The sequence below is a fragment of the Rhinolophus ferrumequinum genome, chromosome 10 (genome assembly GCF_004115265.2).
Source record: "Rhinolophus ferrumequinum isolate MPI-CBG mRhiFer1 chromosome 10, mRhiFer1_v1.p, whole genome shotgun sequence".
NCBI classification, from domain to species: Eukaryota; Metazoa; Chordata; class Mammalia; order Chiroptera; family Rhinolophidae; genus Rhinolophus; species Rhinolophus ferrumequinum.
The window spans coordinates 63,007,921-63,035,023 of NC_046293.1; the positions used below are offsets into that span (position 1 = coordinate 63,007,921).

Consider the following 27,103-nt stretch of genomic DNA (forward strand, 5'->3'; position numbering starts at 1 on the left):
ATTATATATCATATTATATATTATATCTATCTATATCTATAGTATATATAGTATATATCTATATATCTATCTATATATATATGAAAATTATTTAGCCAAAAATAAAACAGAAATCCTGCCATTTGCAACATGACCCTGGAGGACAATATATTAGGTTGGTGCACAAGTAATTGCGGTTTTTGCAATTACTTTTAACCTTCTAAACCCAATTACTTTTGCACCAATCTAATACTAAGTGAAATAGAGAGAGAAATATAGATATTATATGAGTTCACTTATATATGGAACCTATAAAAAAAGAAGTCAAACTCATAGGAACAGAGAGTAGAATGTGGTTAGCGGGGGCTGGGGAATGGGAGAAATGGAGAGACATTAATCTAAGGGTACAAACTTGCACAGATGACTGAGTTCTGGGGATCTAACGTACACCATGACAACGATAGTTAATAATACTGTACCGTATACTTGAAATTTGCTACGAAAGCAGATCTTAAGCATTCTCATCACACATACATACACAAATGGTCACTCTGTGAGCTGGTGGATGTGCCAATCCACTTGATGGTGGTAATCATTTCACAATATAGACGTATATCAAACCATCACAGTATACATTTTGAATACATATAATTTTATTTGTGAACTATACCTCAATAAAGCTGAAAAACTGAACTCAAAAGAGAGAACTATCTAAGGATTTTGATGGGATAAGACAAAAATGTAGCTAACCTGAGTTGAGTCAAGAACTACAGCCATCACAAGACCCTCATTGTCCATGAGAATGACAGAGTCCAGGTACCACCAAGTTGTAAGTCTCCTCTTGTATCGATTGACCTATGCTAACACCAAGGAAGCAATTATAGGGCTTTCTCAGAGTTAGAAGGAGGAATGCAAAAGACAAGGTTGGCCAAAAGCATAAGAGTTTGATAAGCCAGAAGGGCATATAAGCCAGAAGGGCACGAATATAGAGCATGGGAAATGGAAGAAGCTGACCCAGAGGCAGACCGGAAGAAGTTTGCATCCTAGGGCTACACAATAGAATTGAGTCATCCATCCCATTGTGAAACTTTGAACACATTCCTTCTTTCTTTACCAGCTTTGATTACTTCATCCTTTTCCCCTTTTCAATAACTAAGTAATACGCTGCACCGTTGGTTAACTGCCTGGCCCTTCAGCTGGGGAACCTGTTCTGTAAAAACAAGGACCCTGTCTCTTTTGTCCAACAATGTATGTCCATTGTACACTGGCCTTATATTGTGCCAGCCATTACATATTTGCTGAATGAAAGAATGAATGGGGAAAGCTTTGGACAAGAAGCACAGAACAATAAGGAATGTGGCTGCAGAACCACTGATTTCTGGCTCAGGGGGGAAAATGTGCATCATGGTGGTGCAGCATCCTGTCAGGAATGGGACAATTGTTGTAGACCTATAGATGCAGTGAGCGTGTGCAAAATCTTCCTGGGAAATGCTAGAGAGTCTGCTGAGAGGCTGGAGGGACAGGTTGGAGAGAGAATCTGTCTCTCACAACATTATGGTTAATAGGAAAAAAGCATGGTTCTGTGCGTCGCTTTTAAAAAGTCAACCTAACAAGCACAATCTGGAGAGATCTGGTTTAACCCAATATCACAAGTAAATGAATAAAACCAGACTTTAAGATATTGGTAAACAATAGGCTCAAAATGAGTGACAGATAGGATGTGAGCATCATAATTCTTTTGTTGAGATAGGCTGCATTGAAAGGCTCTACAGTCTTCAGTGATGGAGCTGACAGGCTTGAATTGCTCTGGACTAGCAGACTATTGTATGACTGTCCTGAGTGCTACGCTTTAATAAGTACAGGGTTAAATTTGAACATATTCAGAAGAGAGGCCCCAAGGATGATATAGGTATTCAAAAGTAAGTTTCGTATATGTGAGGAACAATGAAAGGAAATGGGGCTATTTTACTTAGAGAAGGAAAGGCTCAAAAGAGGCAAGATAACTGTCTGAGTATCAGAAGGGCTGTCAAGTGGAAGAAGCTTTAGTTCCAAATGACCATGAGGGTAGAACTAACACTAACAGGCAGAAGCTCCAGGCAGACAGATTTGCACTCCATACAAGTGAGGACGTTGAGTTGCCAGAGCTATGTTCATGAAGACGGGGGAGCTGCCTCAGCAGTTAGGGAGCAGCCTGTCACTGCAAACGCTCAGGCCCACACAGCATGACCGCGGGCAGTGAGGCCAGACAGGGCATCTAGGGTGGCAGTGGATGTCAGACTAGCTGACTTCTAAATTCTCTCCTGACACTGAAATCCTGTGATCCACCAGCCTTTTGACGGACACGCATTCATTATGAGAATCATTTGAGATTAGTTTTGTGAAAATGCTTTGGAAATGTGAACGTGTTTTACAAGTATAAGGGATCGGTACCATCGTCTTATCACCTTGGAAAACTTCAGTTCTGTCCCAATTGCCATTTTCTCTTACATAGTGCTAATCTCTCTTCCACCTCATAAAGAATTCTAATTTGTAAATGCCAAATTTAATATTCTTAGGACCACTATTCCCTGTCCAGGATTTCAAATTTTCAAAATGCGTCATTAATAATAAATGATTCTTCACTTGTCACTGATGAGGGAAAGGCCCTCTAGAATGCTCTGGATGGTCCTGACCCTGTGTGTAACCTACCACCTGGTGGAGCAGAATTCATTAAAATCAATAGAATCCTCACAAAAAACTGTATATCAAAAAAGTCTCCATATTGATAAACAATAAACAAACAAACACACTAATAAATAACCCTCAGAGTCTATGCTGATAGGATTTAAACATAATTCATTATTATTATGTTTTACTCCCTTATTTATTTTTTTAAATTAGTTTCAGGTGCGCAAAACAATCTAATAGTTAGACATCTACACCCCTCACAAAAGTGATAACCTCTCTCCCCCAATCTACTACCCCTCTGACATCGTATATAGTTGTTACAGTTCCACTGACTCTATTCCCTATGCTGTACTCCACATCCTGTGACTATATACATCTATTAAATTATAGTTGGCACTCATTATTATTCATGCTGACAGAATTTGACTTATGTTTTTTATCCAGAGTGACCTCTGGTGGACCATCAACTATCAGACAATGAGAATATCTGCTTTTTGTGTTATTTGGTTGCACACTTAACTCACTACAAGGTATTATAACTTGGAAAAATTAATTTCCAGATAAATAAAATCCCAATTCTATTTCGGGTATTCAAAATATCTTCTCCACCAACTACAATATCATCTCTAACCAGTAACGACTTGATAGCTTTGAAATATTGCTCTTCATGTTTCTCCACCTGTCAGGACATTTCACAGAGACTGACATAAGCAAAGACAAGCGGAGAGAAGAAAAGTGGGGAACCAGAAAGAGAGCAAACTAGACAGACTTTCCTAAAAATTAGTTAACTAAGTTACAAAACAACTGTCACACCCAAATGTGTGTTCTCTGAACTGTTCATGTAGTTTATTCTCTGACTGACTGAAATCTAGGACAGAAAGGATTTGGAGGTTGGAATTTATACAAGGCAATTGAGAGAAAGTAAGGCTCGGATAAGGAGAAATACGAAGAATTTTTGGTATACCTCTCTTTTGATGCTACGTATCACTGAGAAGGAAACAGATTGTTAAAAGAAGATTTTAGTTTATACCCTGTGTTCAGTCTAGCACCTTCTGTTCTTATGTTCTGTTAATAAGATTTAACTTTTAATGGAGGTTATACTTGTTCACATAAAGATGATGTCTGTGAAGAAAAATCTGCCATATAATTTTATATATTGTGATTACAACTCTAGTGATGAGCTTCGGAGAAACCCCTACAAGTTTCCATTCAAAGTCAGGAGAAGGCAGGAATAAATGGGCTCACAAGTCATTCTCTTATGTACATCACCAGCATTCCCCAATCCATCTTTGTGGAGAGGTTGCTAAAAAAGGAAGACAAAGGGGCCTGTCTACAGTGAACCACTTTATTGTGCGGTTAGCCTCCTACTAACCTATGCTGGATTGAACACGTGGACATCAGAGGGTCTAATGGGGGCCTGCTAGTGTTTGACAAATGCCCACAATTTAGCAGCATTGAGAAGGAGGACCTGGAAGGCCACTATAGCCAACACGTTCAATATGGTTACACTGATGTGGACACAAGTAAGATATTCTTTTCATGGATCAGAGAGGGGATCGTTGAGAAACATGGGCTTCCCCAATGACAAATCCTCTGGTCTCCAGGGCTAGGACGTACCTTGATTCCCGTAACTGGCATCAATTGCAGAGCCATCCCAGGAGTCCACAGCACTGTCCACACTGGGCACAGTGGAGGGGTACATGTCAGTGAGTTTGCCTGGTTTCTGTGCTGCAGAAGCATCTTCCTCCACATCTCCCAGGTCACTCAAGTGGCTGGCAATGGGGAATTTCTTGGGACTGGATGCTGACTGGGCTTTAAAGATAGGAAAGAAGTTTCAATAAAAAGACCTCAAACACTTCCTGGCTAGAGAGTCATTTTCCTAGAAATACACACATAGACATTTGCACATTCTTTTTGGGAAGGAAATGCACTAGAAATCCTTAACCGTGGCTCTCGACCCACTCACCATCTGTCTGTTTCTTAATTTTCAAGGTGACAGTCTCTCCTGCCATCTGTAGCAAATGGATGGCTTCACTCAGAGGCTTCCCTTTCAAGCTGCTGCTGTTGATGGCTAGGATTCGGTCTCCTATGTGGATTGCGCCAGTTCTGAAACACCAAATAGTAATAGGAGAGAGAGAAAGAATTGCTACTTTCAGCATTCAGCATGCTACTGAATATAAATGCTCCAACATGCTTTATGTATTCATAATAATAAAGACTTGGCAATGGTCGCTAGAAGCCACTTCTAGTTTTCTCGTGGGCAATGTTACAGGATAACTGCATCTGTTGTGAATTACTTTTCGGTTTCAAATAAAATTAGAAAAATTGTTTTAATTAGTATTGCAAATGGACTTCTGTGCTTTTTGAATTCCAAGAAAGCTGAGTCATTTGGTAACCCTCTCACAAATTCCAAGGAAATGAACAACGCTGGACAATAAAGGTAGTGATGTTTATTTAGCACGGGGCATTCCTGCTTTCTACAGTTTTAAAGTATTGAACATAATCATTACTCCGGCTCTTCGGAAGGGAAGTAAGGCTCAGAGAACATGGAGACATACACCAGATCCTGGTGTGGCAGGGTCCCCTGCTGGCGATGCCAAGGATTGAAGAGAGCCAATCTCAGGAATCAGTTACACTCACGCACACTTAGCAACTGGCCTATGTTCTGAGAAATGTGTTACTAGGTGATTTTGTCGTTGTGCAAACGCCACGGAGCGCACTTACGCAAACTTAGACGGTGTAGCCTGCCACAGCCTAGGCTGTACGGTACAGCCTATTGCTCCTAGGCTACAAACCTGTACAGTCTGTTACTGTGCAAAACAACACGAGATTAAACCAAGGACAAGAGAAAACGAAGCAATCAAGAGACTCAGCAAACACAGACGTATGAGGCCGCTGCAGGCATAACACGATGTGCTATTTTACAACAAACGTTTTTATTAAGTAGAAAGAGTATACTCTAACCATAAAAAGCACAGTATAGTAAATAGGTTAACCAGCAACATAGTCATTCTTTATTCTCAATTCTTCTGTACTGTACGTAATTGTCTGTGCTGTACTTTTATACGACTGGCAGCGCACTAGGTTTGTGTCCACCAGCATCACCACAAACACGTAATGCCTTGCGATATGACATTACTGTGGCTACGATGTCACTAGGTGATAGGAAATTTTCAGCAGCTCTGTGATAATCTTAGGGGACCACCCTTGTATATGTGGGATATTCCATCTTGACCGAAATATCGTTATGCAGCTCATGACTTTAGGGCTATGCTTGAGTCCAACTCTGCCACCTACCAGCTGCGGGACCTGGGAACCTTATGTTAATGCTTCTGGGTGTCAGCTTCCTCATCATTACAATGGGGGTAATCATCTTACAGGGAAGCCCTGGAGATTAAATAGGAAAACATATGCAAAGGGCCTAGCATGCTATTTGAAACGTGGAAAAAGAAAATGAAGGCATTGATCAATAAACTAATCAACCTTGGGCCTTTTCCTTTCTCTTCTCCTCCTCACCCAATTCTGAACTAGCAGATAAGAATTTATAAGTCTGATGTTCAGCATATCTATCTTTGGAAGCACTGGGTGGGGAAGAAGTAGACTCATAGCAGCAAGCTCCAGAATGGTAGAAAAACTCAGATCTCTCCAGCCTGGTTGAAGGCTACAGAGTGGGAATTCCATGTGCTAGCTTCCGGTAGTTCCGCTCACTTTTTAACTACAGTGAGAGAAGGAGCCCAACTCCCAGGGCTGCTTGTCACTCAGCGCTCTGACCACAGCTTGCTCCTGGGCCAGCGGGCAGCTGTGCCTGGCAGCAGCAACTGGGGCAACAGAAGTGACCCTGGGTCCTACAGGTCACGAGGGGCTGCTTAACAAGTCCCCCAATGCATCTACTCGCAAAGAATTTTTTTTTTCCTGAAAAAAACAACAACACATCACTTCATTCTATTCTGAAGAATCTCCAATTTATAAAAGATCTCTGTTGTAAGTCATACAACACTTGACCAGTAGCTTGCTAACCCAGATAAATATTAATCTTCCCTTGTTTTCTCCCTAACAGAGATATCTGGGTCAGGAGGAAGCCTACAAAATATCGTATCATAGGTGTCTCTGTTAACATCCATATACGAAATGCCAACAGTTTAACCCTTTTTGAGCAGCCTCAGTGCCCTCATCTGACAGATGAAGATGTTAGATGAGCTGCTTTCTATGGTACCTTGCAGCTCCAAAATTCTGCAATGCCGCATCTCTATTTTGCAAACCATTGTCTTCAAGGGTCAGCATGAATGATGGGTGTGCATTCCTGAGCTGGGTCACCGGAGGACAGATGTGGTTAGGAGGGTGGGACTATCTCTACAACATGTTCAGAAAGAAATGCAGTTTAATAGAGAGGGGGTGGGGTGGGTTGGGAGTGCGTGCTAATGAAAACAAATTGCTGAAGGAACAGGTGGACATTTCAAATTACAAGATATCATTAAGATACTACACTTTGCTTCCTGAAATCTTTGAAGACAAAGCCTATGTCATCCTCTCCCGAAAACACGGCAGCTGAGGCCAGTACCGGTCAGGTAATAAGAGGCTCAGTAAATGTTTGCTGAATTGAATTGGACAAGCCTTTTAACCTCCCTGAACTTTAGTCTCCTTCTCTCAAAATGGACACAATATAAATCTACCTCCAGTCAACTATGGTTGGTTTATACATTTCCGGACACTAATATCAATGTTAAGCCCATGACACCTTTCGCCGCCTGTAAGATGCCCCTCAAAGTCAAGTCAGAGCTCTGCCTGAGAGTTCTCAAGCTCTAAAATCAATCTTTTGTGCAGATTTGGAAAAGTCAACAGCTAACCAGGCAGGAGAGGGAAGGGAGCTTGTGTTCAGATGAGGGAGGAAACCCATCTCGGACAGAAGTAACTAATAGTTTCTTCAACTTTTACCTTTCAGCTAATCCCCCTTTAGTGAGGCTGGAAATGATTATAGGATCAAATGGCTCTTCGGTTCCCGAAATCGTGATGCCAAGGGGCCCCCCATAGCGCTTCAGCTCCACGGTGTAAATGATTGCTCCGGAACTTTCTTGCTCATCTGCAATAAATACCAAGCACTCATAATTGGTTTCTTCGGAAAAAGCAAAGTAATAAGACACATATATTCAGACATAAAATAAGAAATTTAAAACATCATCATCGAAGCATTATGTCTCCGGAAATAATTATTTTGGGAAGTAGCAGTTCCTTAGTAGGATATTACATTCTAACACATGGAGATAGTCAGTTCACCACCTAATGGCTTATGTTTTAAATCTGTGAGTGAGGTATACCCAGCTGGCACTTCAGGGCCATTACACTGTGTCATGGCTAGCACAGTGCTTGCCCAGTATTTGGTAAATGTGCCACAAATACCTGTGGAATGAACACTTGGCTGAGGAGGCAATATGGGGGGAGGGAGTCGTGCAGTGACAAAGCGATCAGGCCATGACATTCCCATCTCAGGCTTTATAAGCAAGCTAACTTTCAGTATGGAAACGTTGTTTTTATTCAGGGTTGGAGCAAACGTTAACATATACATGGTTAAGTGGGGCTTAGGGAGGTTGGCTTGGAAATCTAGAATCTCTTGCATATCATTCTACCAACAATGTCTTAAAAACGTGAATCCTGTTGAATTCATGGATATTAAAGCAGAGGCTTGAATCATTATCACTTGTCTGTTCTTGAGATTAACAGCCATGTTTCAGATTAAAATTATGAGATTAAAATTATGTTTCAGTAGAATATACCAGGCTGCCACACTGTCACAAATTAAATTCTTCTATTTAACGCTAGTATGAAGGAAAACATTTGTGAATGTGGTCTGCTTAAATTATTCACCTGAAAGATGTCATGGGATGCCTCCAACTCAGGTGTGTTTTTTGACTATATCAGAGTTGCAAATATGAAGTCTCAGAATTCAAAGGATCTTATTTGTGTATGACACGCCTAAGTTTTTGAGTGTTTCTTGTTTTATTCCTTGGTCCTGGGAGCTGCAAATGGTAAAGGAACTGTTTCATATCTGTACTTAAGGATGTAATGAGGATGCAATGAAATGGTCCAGTAGCTACTTTCATAAAATAGTCAGCTTTTATAGTCAGACTGTATCATGGTGTAACGTTAACACAGTCACATTTCTGCAATAAACAGCTGTTCGTTTATGATATGAAACCCTAAAATAAGGAGGGAAAGAAAAGCTTGAATTAACAATTCATTTATCTGTGTGTGCAGTGAAGAATTACAATGAAGATAAAATGAAAGGCCAATGGAGTAACACAGGAAGCGATGGATCCTCTCCCACCAGCACTAACTTCACTTCTGGCCATAGAGTGGGAATTCTGGAATGTACCCGTCACCTCTACGTCCTCAATGCTCTACCCCTAATCTGCTCCATAGGTAGAGAACTAAAGACCAATTACCACACACTGCAATGTTTAAATCAACAACTTAGGTTACAAATACCTTCAATATTAGACTCAAATTTATATCGGCATCCGAGAATCCTCTATATCAAGCCCACAATAGCTCTGTTTGATGGCTCACAAACTTCTTCCAGGTTTCTACCAAGGCTGTGGCCAACAGGCCAATGATGGTCTGCTAAGGAAGGCCTCAGAGAGGCACCAGGATACAGGGCAAACAAAAAATAGAGGTGGAGGGCAAAAGTCTACATTATTATACACTACAATATATCATATAATTATCTTTCACAGCTGGCTTTGACATAAATGAATAGGGCATTATTGCGTATAATGCATGTACTTTGCAACCTGCAGCACCTACACTCTGGATAAAAGTATAGGTGAGTGATCTGATCAGTAAACTCTGGCATAGTTAAAAATATCAGTTACCATTGGGCAGTCTGCTGGCCATTCAGTGTAGGCGTGTAGTCCAGGGAAAAGACGCTGACCCTTTATCGTTCTCCCTTAGAGCAAGCATGAGGAGACTCGGTCAATGGGCCCCAAGCATTTTGGATTTGGCCATCCGCTCTTTATGGGAATCGTGGGAAATGGCAGCTGCCCAGGATCTGGAACCCAGCAGCCCAGAACCCCGAAACCTGTGAGAAGTTTCAGTGGAAACTTCAGTCCAGATGAAAACAACCATGGGGCTATCGGGAGTGGAGCTTGGGTGCAGACCCACTCACTGGGGGAAGGGAGAGAACCTGGTGCTCATTGGCTCATTCTTCAGGCCACCCAGGCTGAGTCTCCCATAGTATTTTTGGATAATTCTGCACCTTGCCTCAGAAAGAGGACTGAATAACATTGGAGATGAGGTAAATGGGTTTAGGACGATTAGTTGCAGGCCATCTGATGTGGGGACACTTTAGTTAGTCACTGAGGCCTCACTATAACTAGCAGGCAATTGTTAGGGTCCTTAACAAGTGTAAATAGTGATGGGGATGCAAAGCAAAAAAAATGGCAGCATCTTAATGAAGGAAACATTCCTGTGACTACATTGGGGTGGAAACAGAAAGAAGTGGCGTTGTATTTAGGTTGTGACAGAAATGGAAGCTGATTTCTAACTTCATCAAATCAACTGCCAGAAACAGAGAAGAGAAAGAGGAGATGTAAGAGACATCACAAGCAAAAGCCATCAGGTGATCTTTTTGGATCCTAATCCAAACTATTTCTAAAAATCGATCTATCGATCTATCTATACATGTATATGAAAATCAGGCAAATGGGAACATTGAGTGAATATTTAATGATATTAAGAATTATTGCTAATATTTTAAACTGTGATGGTATTTAGTTATGTATTTTGGACGTCTTAAATTAGGGCGGGAGAACAGATAAAGCAAGATTTATCACGTTAATAATTGTGACTGCTCGGTGATACATGATGATTCATTACACCATTTTCTCTATTTTTTAATATACTTGAAGTTTTTACAATAACATAAAAAAATTAATATTATTTTATTAAAAATATTGAATACATTGATAATATTTATAATACTAAATATTTACTCTAATAAAGATATTAATTCCCTCAGAAAACGCTGTGTGGACGCCTTGAGTAAACAGATATTTAATTAGTTTGGCTTCCTTACTTTCCATAGATGATGGTGGTGGCAGCTGCCTGTACGCTGTGTCATCAAGATCCCTATGGGACCCCTTGAGGTGAAGTCCCAGAGCATCCCACTGCCACTTGCTCTAGAGGAGGGCCCCGTCTCAGCTCTGCCCAGTGTTTCATAACAATAGTTTCGTCCTAATTTTTTTTTCCCTGCTATGGACCCAGCCTCTGTCCCTCTCCTTCACATTTATTTTCACCACAGCTGCCAACAAGTAATTCCTTTTCTTTACTTTCTTGGATATTTTAAGGCATAAATTTGATTACGTTACCCTCTTGCTAGATGCTTTCCATTGGTTCCCCGATTCCTTAAGAATAAACCACAACCCCTTTCTTTGCATGAGCTGAGTGGGAGTCTCTGTGTTTCCAGAAGGTTGCACCATCCTCCCATCCCAATGTAATTCCCTAAGTTCTTCCCCACTGAACAATGTGCAGTTCCTTAAAAGAAACACTTTTCTAACGTCTTTAACCTTGCACATGTTACTCTCTGTGCACAAACATCTTTCATCCCCTGGAGAATTTTTACTCTTACTTTAACACTTGGCTCAGATGTCTTGTCCTTCAGGGAGGCTTCCTGGCTCCTCAGCTGGGACTAGAGGCCTTTCCTAAGAGGTGCTCCAGCTTCTGTGTATTCTTCTAGTGTTTCTTACCTTCTTATTTTAATTCTTGCCCCTGCCCCTCCCGCCAAGGCGAAAAAACAAATTAAATTAAAATTCTCCCTAATAAGAGAAATAAGTATGAAGGAATAAGGTTCAGTCAGGTAGAGTTGAGCTTCGGAGGGCCACAAACCACTGTAATGTCATATCTATGAGTCCTTGCTCCCTGAGAACCAATTTTTTGCCCCCATAGAGAAGGCATGTTCTGGTATATACTTATCCCCAGATGTTTTACTTATCTCTGTACTTGTCTCCTCCATTAGAATAGGATCACCTTGCAAACAAAGATATGTTATCTTCATCTCCCCAGAACCTACAACTATGTCTGGCCCCAAGGACATGTCAGTCAACACCTGAACAGATGAGTGAAAGGATGAACGAATGTTAATGTTAGCATGCAGTCCCTGGTTCTAAGGGAAGAAAGAGGTCTCGAAGAGAGTCATTCTCCCTGCTACTCCAAGGTCTAGTTTCCTTCTCCAAAGTGATGCAAACCCAATACGGTTGTTCCTTCAAAGTGTGAGAAAAAGACCTAGGCTGCCACTGTGGGAACCAGCAAACTTAGAACATTCTCCCTGCACAGTCCCAAGAGCAGAAGAGTCAGCTTTAGGCTGCGCTTCCTGTTCCATCTGCCTTCTCGGGCTTTAGCCCAATTGGCATGTGGAAGGCCCTGCGGCTTTGGATGAGGATGGGAACTGCCAGTTACGCTCAGACCATTTTGGAGGTGGAAGCACTCCAAGACAGTCTCTCCTTGAGGCTGCGCCAGCTTAGAAAGCTTAGAAAGGAGCAACTGGAGGGTTTAACCAGAACAGAAACTTCCTGAAAAGGAAAAATACAGGATCATCGGTAAGTTGCAAAGTGAACCTAACCAGATGTTAATGATATTATAAGCAGCTTTTATATGACAACAGAAGGTTTACAACTATTAGTGAAAGACTTGAAAGAGGGCCAGCCTCCTCATTTGCTCTGCTCAGCTCTAGTTAAGAAAATTAATGGGACCACCGAACAGATGTAAAATTGCAGCATTACTTATCTGCAATGTTATTTTCGGGCTTCTTGAGTGACGCCTGTTTAACAGAATGAGCACTATTTGGCTTGAGTCCATAACGGCAGCTGCTTCTGTGGCCGAATAGGAGGCTTGGATTTGGGAGAGAGCCTTTGGAATGCATAAATGTACAGGTTAATCAAAGTTCATTTCAACTAAAAGTGATGGAATGCATTTCAGATTAGGCTGCATTTCTGGGAGGGGGGCAGACCTGAGAAAACAAGCCATTTTGAACAATACTACTCCCCCGACAGCTTCCATACTGTTGTGTAGTTTAAGCAGACCCTTAGAAAATATTTGGGACAGATTTGGAAGCCTCCATTTATTTCTTCCCACAATTTCCCCAAATTCTCTACTGTGTTGCTTCAAGGTTCCTTCTTGGATCTCCAAACTCTCCCCTCTTCATTTACACCGGATCTAGATGCAGTCAAGGCAAAACAACAGATATTATTTCAAGAGGGCTATTTTTATATTTGGGGACCCGGGGCTTGAGTAACAGCCATTGTTTCTGGAAGCTGGACCCAGGCAGGAACCGTTTGGCTCTATTTGATTTATGTTTCTGTGGTAATGAAAGATAACAACTGCAAAAGCTCTTAAAGACAGAATGGTCTCTGAATCAAGTGGGAGAGAAATCCCTATAGTCCCAAGTGTTCCAAAAGACCTGGCCATTGTAAAATAATGCAAAAATTAGCTTAAAAACGCCCTAAGAATGGCTGTCGATAGTTAGCATTCACCGTGCCTTACTCGGTGGGTGCCACACATCATTTCTGAGGACTTCAATAAATGACCTCCTTTGATCCTTAAAATAGCCATGTAACGTAGGCATTAAGTGGACACTTATAGATGAGGAAACTCATGCTCACAGAATTTAATTTTCCCATTTCCCAGCTTGTCAGGTGTGAAGCCAGTCTAGTGTTCTTAGCATTTTATTCTACTGTTTCCCCAAGCCTGGGCTACAAATGGAGTGGATTCAGGCTCTCTTGAATGCCTCATTCAATCCTTCAGTAAATAAGTGCAACCTGTGTGGTCACTGACCAAATGCTGTATCCTCACTCCCCTGCTATAAGTCCTCCCCATTGGCTTCTGGAGTAAGTTCAAACGTCTTAATATGCTTTAGAAGGGACATGACGATCTGGCTTCTGTACATCTTTCCACTCACCTACTATCAAGTCCTTACATATCCCTTTTGCTTCAACTACGTCTGATACTAGGATGTGCCATGCTCTCTGGCCTCCTGCTTTGGCTCATATTCTTCCTCTGATTAAATTCTAGCAACGTCTCCCAAACACTTTCGAGACCAAGGTTGTGAGAAGCATTTCCTGGAGCTCCCCTGGTACCAATGGCTACCTCCACATTCTCTTAGCATTTTTGTGTTTACCGCTAGAAATCCATCATGGTGTTCATTATTGATTTTCTTCTGTTTTCTGCTATAAGGTGATTTAAGGGCAGGGATTGTGTCCTTCTTAACCTAAGAATTGGCAGTTCCTAGTATAGTACCTTGCACCTCACAGACATCAAATAAATGCTGATTACATGACTGAATGACAAAGACTTGAACCGTGTTTGAGAATAGTTCTACCATCTCCTTGGGTAGTGCGCAAGGCAGAGCAAGGCAACTGGGGCAGCTGGAAGATGCTCACATTTTGAAGCAACATCTGTTAAACCCAACTGCAGTATTGCTCGCTTAGGAAACCAAGTTATGCCAGTATGGTTATTAGCTTCCTGTAACTGATGAGAGCACCAAGGATGGAGAGGAGCACACAGTGAAGGAAAGAACTGGAAGACTCCTGGAGTTCAGAAAGTCCAATATTAGTATGAGCAATATTTCCGGGAGTGGAGAATATAAACTGAACATTCCCATTCCAAAATGTTGAGACAAAGGATGGCAACAACCCAGATCACTAGCTTAATTTCAGATTAAGCATAGTATCAAACTTCCCAAATCAGTGACTGTCGTAGTGATTAATGCTCATTTTCCACTCATTTATATCTCGATGAAGGATCAGAACAAATGGGAAGAGAGGCATTTCAGGATGCGATAATAATAAAAATAGTCCAAGTTACAACCGCTCTCAGATATGGATAGTATCAGGTGCACATTACTGAAAATGGAATTGAATCGCACACAGGTTAAGTAATTTGCCCAAACCCACACAGCCCAAATGTGGTTGAGCTGGACTTTAAATTTAGGTCTGATTTTAAAGCATGTGCTTCTTATGACTACATAGTCTGCCGTGAACTGATCTATACAATATATCTCTCACACTTATACTTACAATCTCATTTTGGGTAGGTGTGTGGTTTACCATGGAAGGATTTAGGATTGTAAAAACATAGGGCCTCTTAAACATTCAAAAAAAATTAATAAGCAGGACAATTACCATAATATTAGGCACAGGGATCATTGAGGGAAATATCTAAAGGGGAAAAAATGAGCCGAGGGGAAGCAACAACTGAAAGTATGATCTGGCTCTCTAAATGCTCAGTTGTTGTTTCTGAAACTCCTCCCAATGTGTCTGCTCAGGCTGGCTTTGAAATTGGAGCATCACCAACAGCGAGCTCCAAACATATTTATCTCTGGCATGGCTTTTTCACTTTGCAACTTTGCAAGGAAGGTAGTAGCTGTGATCTGCTTAGCTTGGCAAATCATGCAGAATGGGGTTCTCCACAGGGCTTTGTCTCTTCTCTGGGACAGAACCCAGAATGATGCTGGAGGTTTTATCCTTCTTTTGAAACAAATCCCAACAAGGAAATGCAACTGAAGCATGTTTGTAAGGAGAGAAATACAAATGTTGGTACCAGAAAAATCAGTTGCTTGGAAAATAATGAGTAGAAACCTATGCATATTTTAAATGGTTGGTTATAAAATATGTTTGGACATAATCATCATTTCCAGCTGTACTGATGGATGTAACTACTGACTAGTTTTGCCTTTGAATAGGAATCTTAAACACATTGCTTGACATGACCATGAACTCTAGATCTAGACGGTTTGTTTACAGGTGATTCCAGATCTTGGACAATAACTCATTATTGGTTTGGATGAAATTATACACAGGAGAAGCTCTCTTAACCAAACTCCAGTTAACCAATGCACTAGATTAATTGTGGCTCTCCATCTTCTGTAAAATATATTGACCAATGCTATGGAAAGCTCCAGATTAATAGGTTTCTCTCTCTAGTACCCCTGTGTATTTCTGCTCCTGCAGCTGCTTGAGTGGCAAGCTTAAAAATTTAGAGTCAATTATGTTTATTCCTAAGCCTGTTTCATGCCAGTTTCACTTGTTATTGTAACTATGTAGTTTAATGAATCTTACATAATCCAGGAAATAGGAATATAGTGGTTCTATGAAAATAATGCTTTGGGAAGATTCAATAAGGGGGGGGGTCATTAAGTAAAAACCTACTGTTAATTATGTAGAGGAAAAACTTGAAAACATTGGGGAAGATAAAAATCTAGATGGAGTAAGCATTCAGGTTACTTTAAATTTTTAAAATTCTCACTGTATTGAAATAAATAAAAATCCCCAAACTGGAAATCATAAACTATATATTACGGGTATGGTTTAGGCAAACCAACAAGTAAAAAGACTTGTAACTATAATCAGCATAATATTCCTAAGAAAGGCCTGGGCTTCAGCCACAAGACTGGCAAAATTTTAAATTAAACATTTATATTATGAATATATATGAATATATATATATGTATATAAATACATATAGTTTTTTCTCTAATTCCCCACATTAGCTGGCTCTTTCAATTAATGGGCTTTTTTCATTTAGCTCTAGGTTCTTATAACCAGATAGAAGGGCTTTTTCCTGCAAAGCTACTCAGAGGTAGCTCTTGAATCACAGTGGCATCGCCAGGAAGTTCGTTAGAAATGCAGAATGTCAGGCCCCTTCTGGGGGCAGTGCCCAGGAACTGTCTTCATGAGCTCTTCAGGTGATTCTGAGGCTCACTAAAGTTTGAGAAGCACTGCTCCACTATATTCACACATTACTGGAAGCACCAAAAATGGATATAGTCCTTTTAGAAAGCAACGCGGTACAAGCCTCATCAGGAATCACAAAATTTCCTGTTTAACCTGACTCAGCAATTCTACTTCTAGGAATACTTCCTAAGGAAATAATTCAAAGGAAGGAAAGTTAAATAAAGATATCTATGCATAAAGATATTCACAACTGTACCGTCTAAATAATAAACAATTGAAAGCAATCTAAGTAAGAACAGAAGAATGGTAAATAAATTACAGGCAGTAAATAAACATAACAGATATTAAGGGTTTGTAAAACGGTAACGTGTTTATAAAATTAAGTAAAAATGTAACATGCACTATGGTTATAATTATGTAACGGAAATATCAACTTGAAAATGACGTGTTCCATTGTATTAGGGTGGTACTGGGTGATGATTTAGTTTTCATCTTTAAAAATTAAATTATTTTCATACAGTTGTAATAATGTCCATGTAATAAAAATATCTTAATTATGTCATTTAAAAGCAGCATTACTTAAAATTGATGCTACACTCTCAGCGTGCAATTTAAAGACCTTTGTATTAGGTTGGGGCAACAGTAATTGCGCTTTAAAAGGTTAAAAATAATTGTAAGACCTGCAATTACTGTTGCCCAAACCTAATAACTAGATAAAACTCTGCTGCAGTGTCACTAGGCAGTGGTCGTATGTACAACATCAAGAGCTAATATCTTTTGTGATAGCTGGGCAGTTAGCGAAATCAGTCTTAACAAAGGAAGCTATCAATACCCGAATTATCTTCATCTTTGCGGATTTTGAGCTTCACCAGGTCTTCACACTGCTGGAGGATCTGAACTGCATCTTCCATGGAACAGTTGTCCAGCCGAATGTTATCTATTGCGAGTAATTTATCCCCAAGTTCCAGGGTTCCGGTTCTGTTAGTACATAAACAGCAACACCGGAGTGATGGTGAGCACTTCAGCAGGCTTTTAAGGGGCATTAACATAATGCAGCACTATGGTAATCTTTAGAGGAAAAAAAGTTTCTTCCATTGTTTTTAAATTGAATTTTAGTGACAACCACCCTTTTTTTCCAGTCTTATTTTGGATGATTGCCATCATATTAAATGGCAAAGTAGTAAAAACTTTTTCTTATGCTTTCTTCTATTAGAGCAGGACAACATTATAAGCTTCACTCAGGATCTAAGGTTGCTAGGAAGAGATGTGATGTCCGGGGTCTACAGAGACTGGGTGTCCTTATGCTTCTCCATACTGTGTGCCACCTTTGAACCTTGGCAGTCCAGATACTAGGAGAGGGTTGAGGGGTGAGGGCAGTGAAGGTGGGATGGGCTTCATGGAGGTCTGAGACTTGGGGCCTCTGCCCCTTCTGCCTGCACAGGGAAACGCACTGTGGCTGCAGTAGTGAGAAAAGGTGACTCCGAAGCCACCTATCTGGAAGGTGGCCACTGAGAGTCTAATACTAGCTGTGGACCGCTGCAGGTCTGTTGAAAGCTTTTAAGGTCCATCATGAAATGAGAAAAATAGTAAGAATGTATATGTGTTTGTGCATATATGTATACACACATATTTGTAAAAAAGGTTATATTTTAGTAAGAACTACCCTTTTTTTGCACTACGTCTGTGACGGTGATTGCTTATTGCTTCCTAGCATCCATCTTTGTTTGGGATCACTTCCTAAAGGGGCATGTCACAGACTGTGTGGGTGCTACCCCCACCTCCCTTCTGGAGCTAGGGAGTTGCAATGCTGAGCAAGCTGGTGAGGATGGCAGAGCTCCTTCCCCAGCCCTGCATTGTCTGCCTACCTCTCAGCTATAATATCGTGTTTCCCTAAAAATAAGACTGGGTTTTATATTAATTTTTGCTCCAAAGGAGGCATTAGGGCTTCTTTTCAAGGGACGTCATCCTGAAAAAGCATGATAGGGCTTATTTTCTGGTTAGGTCTTACTTTCAGGGAAACACGGTATGTATGAAGGACAAACATCTGTCTTGTTTGATTCACTCTATTTGTGAGTCTCTTTGTCACAGCATCTGAGCGTGTACTTACACTGAACTCATACAATGTCCTGACTAGTTTTTAAGTATTAAACTATCTCTTTAATGAAATGACTGTAATAATAGCTGGTATTTTTTTAAAGTTCTTAACTGGAAAATGAAAAGAAGGTTAACAGTCTTACATCAGTATTCCCCAATCATTTAAAAAAAGATTTTGACCTGTGAAACCAAAAGCTTGAGATTTTGATTTTGAGGGTACATGGACCAAATGGGAGATTAAACATTAAGACTTGAGGATCCGGCTTGGCCAGGGAGGACATTCTGGCATCTAGCAAAGCTCTCCCATAAGTTGTCATCTCCATGTGGGGTATCTTTTATCATTGGGGCCACTTTCAGTGTTTTAGCAGGAAAATGAAAGTGGATATGATCAATGAAGGAGAGTCTATGTTGGTCTCATGAAAGACCCTAAAAAACATTTTCAGGTGTTATCTGCCTTGCATGCAGAAATCAATTGTCATGAGGGGAGAGATCTACAATAGCCATAGACATTCAGGATGTCAAATGTGATTGATTAATAGTGGCTGCCTGGAAAATATTGAGAATACCATGATCCATTAGTAAGGTCTGCCTAGAGTGTAGCAGGGGTCATATCTGCCTTAATTAAGAAATGTCTTGGAATGAACCAGAAAATCCACTTTCTTTACCTGTGTGCCACACTGCCTTTTTTGATATCGGAAATGACAAGGGGGTCTCCTGGTTTTCTACTGGATGGTGCTGTAAGAAAGAAGATAGAATAGTCACATCTTTATAGCCATGATTCACTCATTACTATACATTTTCCCCGTTTTATACCAACTGTTGATGCAAGTACAGCTTGTATGTAAAGCAAAGACGATGAACAAATGAATTAGAAAATGTGCACACATCTTGATGTAAAAATGTGTTTCCATTAAAGGTTTTATAAACTTTAAAAGTAAAGCAAGGTCACTTTAAATCTGTACTTACAGAAAGCAATTGGAGAGCTGCCCATCAGCTTTAAATCTATTTTTATTCTGTGATTCTCAAGAGAGGGAGGTGAACAGTGAGTGAGTATTAAAAGCAGTTGGGGGCTCCTGTTAGTGGTACTCATGTGTGATCCCTTCCCCCACCCCTTCTTTCACTGCTTTCGAGGGAAGGGACACCATTATTTATGGGACTGTGCCATATTATCAAGTGTCCTGCGTGGGAAAGTGTATGAGAATCACTGATTTAGGTGTTTTTTTTCCCCCCAAAAGGAAATCTTTTGCTAGATATACTGTAAATCTTTAAATTTTGTTCATCTTACCTAGAATGCTCTAAAATGTTTTAGAACATGACTATTTTACTTTATTGACAGTAGCAAATATTTGGTGCTACTTAATTATATATATATTCATATTCTAAGCACGTAGATATAACTTTTATTGAGTTTACAGATGAAACTATTATCCTGCACAGTGGTCAGTTTTGAGCTTTATAACTTTTCTTAGGAATATTTCCATTTGATGAGAAGGAAAAGCAATTCGTAATGACACTCCTTGGAATTAATTTTGAAAATGAACTATAGTCCAAATAAGTACAAAAATATCATAACATAGGAAGCCTCCTTCCTTCCTTCCTTCCTTCCTTCCTTCCTTCCTTCCTTCCTTCCTTCCTTTCTTTCTAAATTTATTGGAATGACAATGGTTAGTAAAATTACATAGGTTTCCAGTGTACATTTCTATAATACGTCCTCTATATATCACATTGTGTGCTCACCAGCCAGGAATTTAGGAATTTAGAAATATCATTTAATTTAGGAGTCTGATACTTAAAATTAACAATATCAACATTCATAAAAAAAAAAAAATTTGCCTCCAAAAGGAGATGATTTTCCAACCTAAGCCGGTAGTGATCATTAAAAAGCCCCTAAAGGGAGATTTCCTTATGAACAGTCTGATCATCCCATAATAATCATAGAAGCACATCATAGCCCATAATCCCTTCTGAAGCCCAGAAAAATGTTTATGTACAAGAACAGATGGTTTAATGTCTCAACACAACATTGAAAGAAAAAGCAAACACACAGACCAACACACTACCCACCGTCTAAATTAGTCCACACTGAATGGTAATGGGACTTCATTCAATCATTAATCTTGGCTTCTAGCAAACAATGTAAAACATTCTATTCACTACAATTCATTCATAATTTATACCTCCACTCAATGATCTGAAACAATTCCTCTAGAGAAATAGAAACATCTAGCATTTTTACTCATGTCATATTTCAGAACTGCAAATTGTTTTAGGCATAGGAAACAGAAATTAAAACTTTATTATTACAAGCAAATACAACTTTTCTAGCACCTGCCAATGAATTTACACAATATTTTGCCAAGCTGAAGTAACCATCACAGAACACTCAATGTTTCCCTTTTTTTTTTTTTTTTTTTTTAAATCCATGTTCCACTGAAATGGTCTGAAATAAAACGATAGTAGAGGCAGCAAAATACACCAAAACTATCTCTGTCATCTTTGCAACAGGGAAAATGGCACTGTGACCTCTTGGACCAACCCACACAGGTTTGCAGAGAGGTTTGAAACTTTGTATGGTCTATGGACAAGTATGGTGGTCATTCTCACGTTTAGTAGATCCTTGTCTTTCTCCTTTAACCAAGTCCATATCTAAGGCTTGAAAGGTTCCGCAGGTGGATGACTGTTGGCACGATGAATGTGAACCCAGAAGTGGGTCCAAATCTGTACATGCTCCTGACAATGTCAGCACCATACCTACCAGGCAGGTTAAATGTGGCAATGCATGCTTTGGGGACTCAGTCATGGTTTACACACCCTAGCACCACGTTTTAACTATCCATTACCTGAGAAAAAGTCACAAATCGAGCATGCTTTGCTTGGATTGTAGTACTTTCAAGATTAAATTAGTTGCCAATGTATCAAAATTAGTAGATTTCATACACACATATAGCTTCTTTCAAAAACACGAGAGAGGCAATATGGTATAGTGAGTAAGAACCAGGACTCGGCAGCCAGAATGTTTGGGGTTGAAATCCTGGCTCTGCCACTTATTAGTCTGTGCACTTGAGCACATCGTCCTCAGGCAATTTAGTTTCCTCATCTGCAAAACAGTGATGAAGATACCAATAATGCTTATCTCATAGAATTTCAGATGTAAGGACCAAGTTTTTACAGGTAAAGTGGTCGGACTAGTGCACACAGCATGCACAACACAGTGTTTATTGATGTTATGATTGTCCAGCATCATTGGACCACGTTCCCACTCCTCCCTTCAGATGGAGCTTTTGTCTCCCATTTGTCATTGTTCTCATTGGAAGGATCTCGCTTCTAACTTGCCTCACCCCCTGAGGGCTTCTGAGTTTGTGACCCTTTGAGTGAGAGAATACACTAGCACTCACTCAGTGTTTCCAATGTGACCGGAACTCTCCACAGAATCATCCCTTTAACATGTATTTATTGCCCTCCAACGATGAGCTAGACACCTCTGCTCTGCGCAATGGCCATGAAACACCAGAGAAGTTGGATGAAAAAGAGCGGCAGGGCTGGTTGAATCTCAATTTTCATTAGGAATGAAATAGTTTTCTCTCTTCTGAAAAGTGATTCCAGCTAGGAGGCCACACAAACCTGTCATATGGGGAGGAAGTTACACTAAATGGGTCAAGAGTGTGGCTGAAAAGTAGGGCAACAAAAGGTTTTTAAGTTCTGAACAACAAAGGAAAAATAATCATAACCACTTGAAATCTCAATATAAATTGGTGTAACATACAGAACGGATAGCTTGACAAAAGAGAAAGAACAATCGTGCAAAATCCCATGGTATATGATATATAATAAATTTACAATACTGCCTTTTCCCCATTCACAGTTCATAACATAATTTTAATTCAAACTCTTTACTTGTATCTCCAACGTCAGTTGTTTTTGTTGTTACTAGAGATGATTTTTTTGAATCATCTACGAGCTTTTGAAAACTTATTGTCATGACTTTTATAGATTTCTTGCAATCCAGCACAATGGTATCACTGGAAATTTTATCCCAAATCACAATACCCATTTGTGTAACATTATAATAATCGTATAATTGTATTTCTCATGCTGCCCATAGGTATACATTTTTTTTTTAGAAACTGTTTATTTTCTGTAGGTATACATTCTTGATCTTCATTACTTACTCTGTTTGTTTTTAAAATTTACTTTTTATTTATATAAAAATTATACATGCATATAATTTAAAGAGTCAAAAGTTTTATAAGAGCAGTCCTTTATTTCCTGCTTACCCAGATGCAACTTTTGGCATTGCTAAATGCAACTTTCTATATTGCTAAATAACATACAACTATTGCTACTTATTTTTCACTGTTAGTTATTTACTTTCTATTATGAAAGATGAGGAGTTAGTTTTTTTCCACCAGTACTACTACCACATTCATGTATGTTTCTTGTCCCCCATGCACCCCCCATTCTTTCAGTACAGTTTTGTCTTAATGTTTTGTAAGATGAGTATTTGGTATTTACTTCAGTATAATTGTAAATAGTATTCACAGACAGGTCAGGTCGCCTGCAGGATATATTTTCTCTGTAGTTATCTGTAGTCTTGATGTCTTTGTCTGCTTAGTTTTCTTGTTTATCCTGAATTCAAGTCCTCAGATTTCCCAGGTTACGCAAATCTCCTCTCGGTATGTTAAATTGTACCAGCAATTCTATCAGAGGTTTACAACCTGTCTTGACTGTTTGATTTCTAGGGTTGCTACATAGATGTTGGGAATTTCCCACAGACTCTGGGAAATCAGAGTTTTTCTTCACTTCTGTTAAATTAATTGAAAAAGGAGGCCATGAGATTGAGATGGCTCTAATGCCATGATGCAAACCAACATCTAACTCTGTAAATGCCTGAAGGTTATGAAATTAAAATGCTAAGGACAACCAATCACAGCCAACTAGTCTTTAAGCTACAACCAACCAAATGATTTCCTATCTTTGCTTCCACACTTTCTCTGAGTCTTTGCCCTGGCTCCTGTGGGCGGAGGGCTCCCACCCATTTCCGGCTTGGCACTGCCTGATTTGAATCTATTTTTGCTTGATTACACTCTTAAAACTCTTTTTAAATGCCTCAGTTTATCTTTTAAGACTGCTTTCTTGCATCTTTGGAGCCGTTGTACCCTGAATCCAACTCTCCTCTTTTCTGGCTCTACTTTCTCTTAGTAGCCCACATTCTCCAGTAGCTTCCTGAGGAAGAATTAATACCCATTAATTACAGGAAATTTTATGAAATTATTTGATGCTTTTCTCTCATGGCTATTATTTGGATATTGTCATTTGGATGCATCCTGTATAATTCCTATCCTAGATTCCTCATTTATTTGTTTTATTCTTATTTCTGGAATTTTTCCTCAACTTTATTTTCCAGTACTTTTGTTGATTTTTTTTTCATTTCTGCCATATTTTTCAGTTTCAAGAGCTCTTTGTTCCCCTCTGTATGTCATTTTGTAATAGTATTCATTTTCTCCCTTTCATGCATATAATGAAATGTATCTTACATTGCTAACAGTGTTATAGATTCTTTTTTTTCCCTAAAGTTTCCTTTTTCCTGCATGTGCTGTTCCTCTGTTTTCTTCTTTGTTTTTGATGATAGTCTTGCACAAGTGTATTTTTTTTCTTAGCTCTTTTTGTGAGTGTGGTCCTAGTAAGCTGTTGGAAAGCTTGGTGCACCTAAGTGGGGCTTGGGGACTTTGGTCTTCATTATAGTTCAGGCCAGGCTGTTTCTTTAGGTCAGATGGCTCTGATTCTTTCTTCTGCTTGCAGGATATGAAACCTGGCTACCTGGCTTCTTTGAGCTTATTGAAGGAAGAAGACTAGCAGTCACAATATTCAGTAGGAAAACTTTCACCTAATCTGTTTTTAGAGTAGTACCGCTACTCCGAGCTGTGCTCTCCCAGTCCAGAGACCCTCCATTTCATGCTTTCTGGAGAATAAAAGTAGGCCTCTGCGAGGGAGGGGAGGGGTGCCTGGCTGTGCTGAGTGAGAGAAGGTGTCTAACATTCTGAACAGACTTCCAAACAATCCTTCTGTCTTATCTCTACCATCACTCTCACTTCCAGCAGTTTCAGATCCCACCAATTCCTAAGCCTGTTGGGAGTTTAGGATATAAATCAGGTCAATTGTCGGCTTTCCCTTCTGCTTATTTAAATTCATCTTACTCCATCTTCTTTGCCACTTCCAAATTTGTTTGCTGCTGTCTACTTTCCCTTTCCTCTTCTTAGAGGCTTTTGCCTTTTGAAAAATCGTATACTGTCATATTAAAATGGGGTATACGGTGGGAGCAGAGGTAAATGCATGTGTTCAAGCTATCATCTTGGACTCCTGAAGTTTTCACATCACTAGTCATCTCTGCTGTCAGAAACTGGTTCTTAAAATACACATGGATTCTTTTTCTCGAGTTGACCCTGAGAAAGAAGATACCTACCAAGAAGCGTTCCTGGTGGCTAACTGGGCTCACATTTACAACCAGAGCCTAGGAGCTGTTGTTAAACTGTGGACTGTCGTGGAAGTCGCACTTCAGGGAGAAGCCTACATTAAACTGCCTGCCATCTGCACTGAACTGCCTGCCTGTACTGTGCTCCTGCCGTCTGAGCCAACCCTTATAAAGAAGTTACTGAAATCCTATTTCAACCAATAGGACTGAGACTTTCCCTGTCCGATCAGATGCAACTCCGTTAGCATATTAATTGACCAATCAGACAAGCTCCACTTTAATCAGGACAGTGCTCTTTGGACCAAACTGTGAGGATTTGGAGTCCTTCTTTGCACGAGGATAGACCAATCAGGGACCAGGCACAGAGACTTCTCTCTATGTAAGTCAGCATCCCTCTGGCTCTGACAGCATACTTTCCCTTTCCACCAAAGAATGAAGACTGCATTTTCCTAGTTGGAGCTGAAACATTGAAGACGTCTTGCTGGAGCAAAGCAGAGCAGGTAGATGGGAGCAGAGCAGAGGTGTCTGGACAGAGGGGCGCTCACCTCAGGGCTGCCTCAAAGCCCTGTTGTTCCACAGACGTGCTGCTTCATAACTGAGCTGTAACACTATTGAGTTGTTCCACAGCCGTGCTGTCCTCACAGCCGTGCTGTATCACAATTGAGCTGTTTGCACTGAATAAAGTTTCCGTCTTCACTGCACCCTAAATTAGGGGTTATGTTGGCGTTGAATTGGCGACACTCTCAGTAGATGATGGAAGAGGTAGAAAATGACAGTCTTTATCCTTTGTTTAAAAATAACTTTGTATTAGAAGGCAAGAGAAATCATTTCATGTTGAAGCGAATTAAATGTGAATCAACAAATATATTCCAGGAACATTCTATAATACCTAGCCATTCATGGACCTTATTCTGATAGTCAAAGTACTTTGCTCAAAGGGCCTGATAAGTGTCCAAACTTCGTTAGAACAGCACACGTACAATCATTCAGTTTTACTTTAATTGCAAACATATACATTATACTTGATGGGTAAAAGTTATTTGATTTAAAATGGAGCAATGAGTAGAGTTTTTATTGCAGAATAGGCAAAAAAACTTGAAACAGTCTATCCTAAATACGCTTAAGACTTCAGGGAAAAATGACAGATTTGTTGTGCTTGTTATGAAGACTGCTTAATGATTTTATATAGGAAAAAAGCAAAGCTTTGTTCCTGCAAAGAATTCAGTCACAACTAAAAAAGAAAGTCAACAAAATGCTGTATTTGCTTTTCTGATATAGGAAGGTTCATCAATCAGAAGGAGACAGGGATGAGTGGTAACATGACAGACAAGACAAATGGAAGTCAGACAGAATGGGTTTGAATCCCTGTTTAACCTTTAAAGTTGTAAGTCTTTGGGCAGGTTATCCAGCTGAGCCTCTTTCTTCTCTGGAAAATGGGCATATATGTCACTTGGAGGATTAAGTAAGAAAACAGAGAACTTACTTAGAGCCATGCTTGGTACAAAGTAGATACAAATTTCCTTAATAAAACCACACAAGGAAACAGCAATGTTAAAAGGACTTTCCTGACAACCGCACATGACAGAGACAACCAGAATTCTCTTACTTGAAAGGCAGGTGAACTGTGCCGGGGGGTATGTGCTCTGGTTTCTAATTGGCTGAAATGTCAAAGCTTCAGGATGCTACTGTCAGTCCCCAAACTGCATCCTTTTGCTAGGTCATTCTACTTTATTTGCTATAATAAATTACTCCGTATTATAGCAGTAACATCAATAAAAGTAATGCCTAATGCTAATGCACTATAAATATCTCATTAGGAACTTGAGAAAATTAGTCTAAAACTGCTCACCACATCCAAAATCAGAGGGACTCATTTCTCAGTCAATTAGGTATGAAGAGTGAGCCTGAAGTCAAATGTGAAAGGCTCTAATGGTGTCTTCCAGAGATGGAGGCCCATTTCTTACCACTCAAAGTTTTCACAGGGTGAAGAAGACAGAAAGAGGAGTTTGTAGAAATATAGGGAGAAACATCAATAAACCCTTGCAGTGCCTTGGTTTCACTGACAGTACCTGTGTGTGTTTGAAAAGAGGGCCCCTTGATTTCCTACTTAAGTAGTATAATTGCAGGTGGCACTGCATTTTGTGGGGTAGAGCTTTGATTAAAATATTGTATAGGG

The 27,103-nt window shown here is 39.9% G+C and overlaps 1 protein-coding gene across 8 annotated transcripts in view; it reads right to left on the bottom strand.

Annotated features, from left to right (window-relative positions):
• The window catches only part of GRIP1 (glutamate receptor interacting protein 1), a 370,250-nt gene that overhangs the window by 32,874 nt on the left and 310,273 nt on the right, over positions 1–27,103 (bottom strand). For all 8 annotated transcript variants that reach the window (XM_033117398.1, XM_033117397.1, XM_033117401.1 and 5 more), the window contains 5 exons: positions 19,124–19,193; positions 17,197–17,342; positions 7,579–7,723; positions 4,613–4,752; positions 4,264–4,458 (listed from right to left, as the gene is read on the bottom strand). In XM_033117398.1, coding sequence (XP_032973289.1) covers positions 4,264–4,458; positions 4,613–4,752; positions 7,579–7,723; positions 17,197–17,342; positions 19,124–19,193 — 696 coding nt within the window. The remainder of the gene's footprint in view (positions 1–4,263; positions 4,459–4,612; positions 4,753–7,578; positions 7,724–17,196; positions 17,343–19,123; positions 19,194–27,103) is intronic.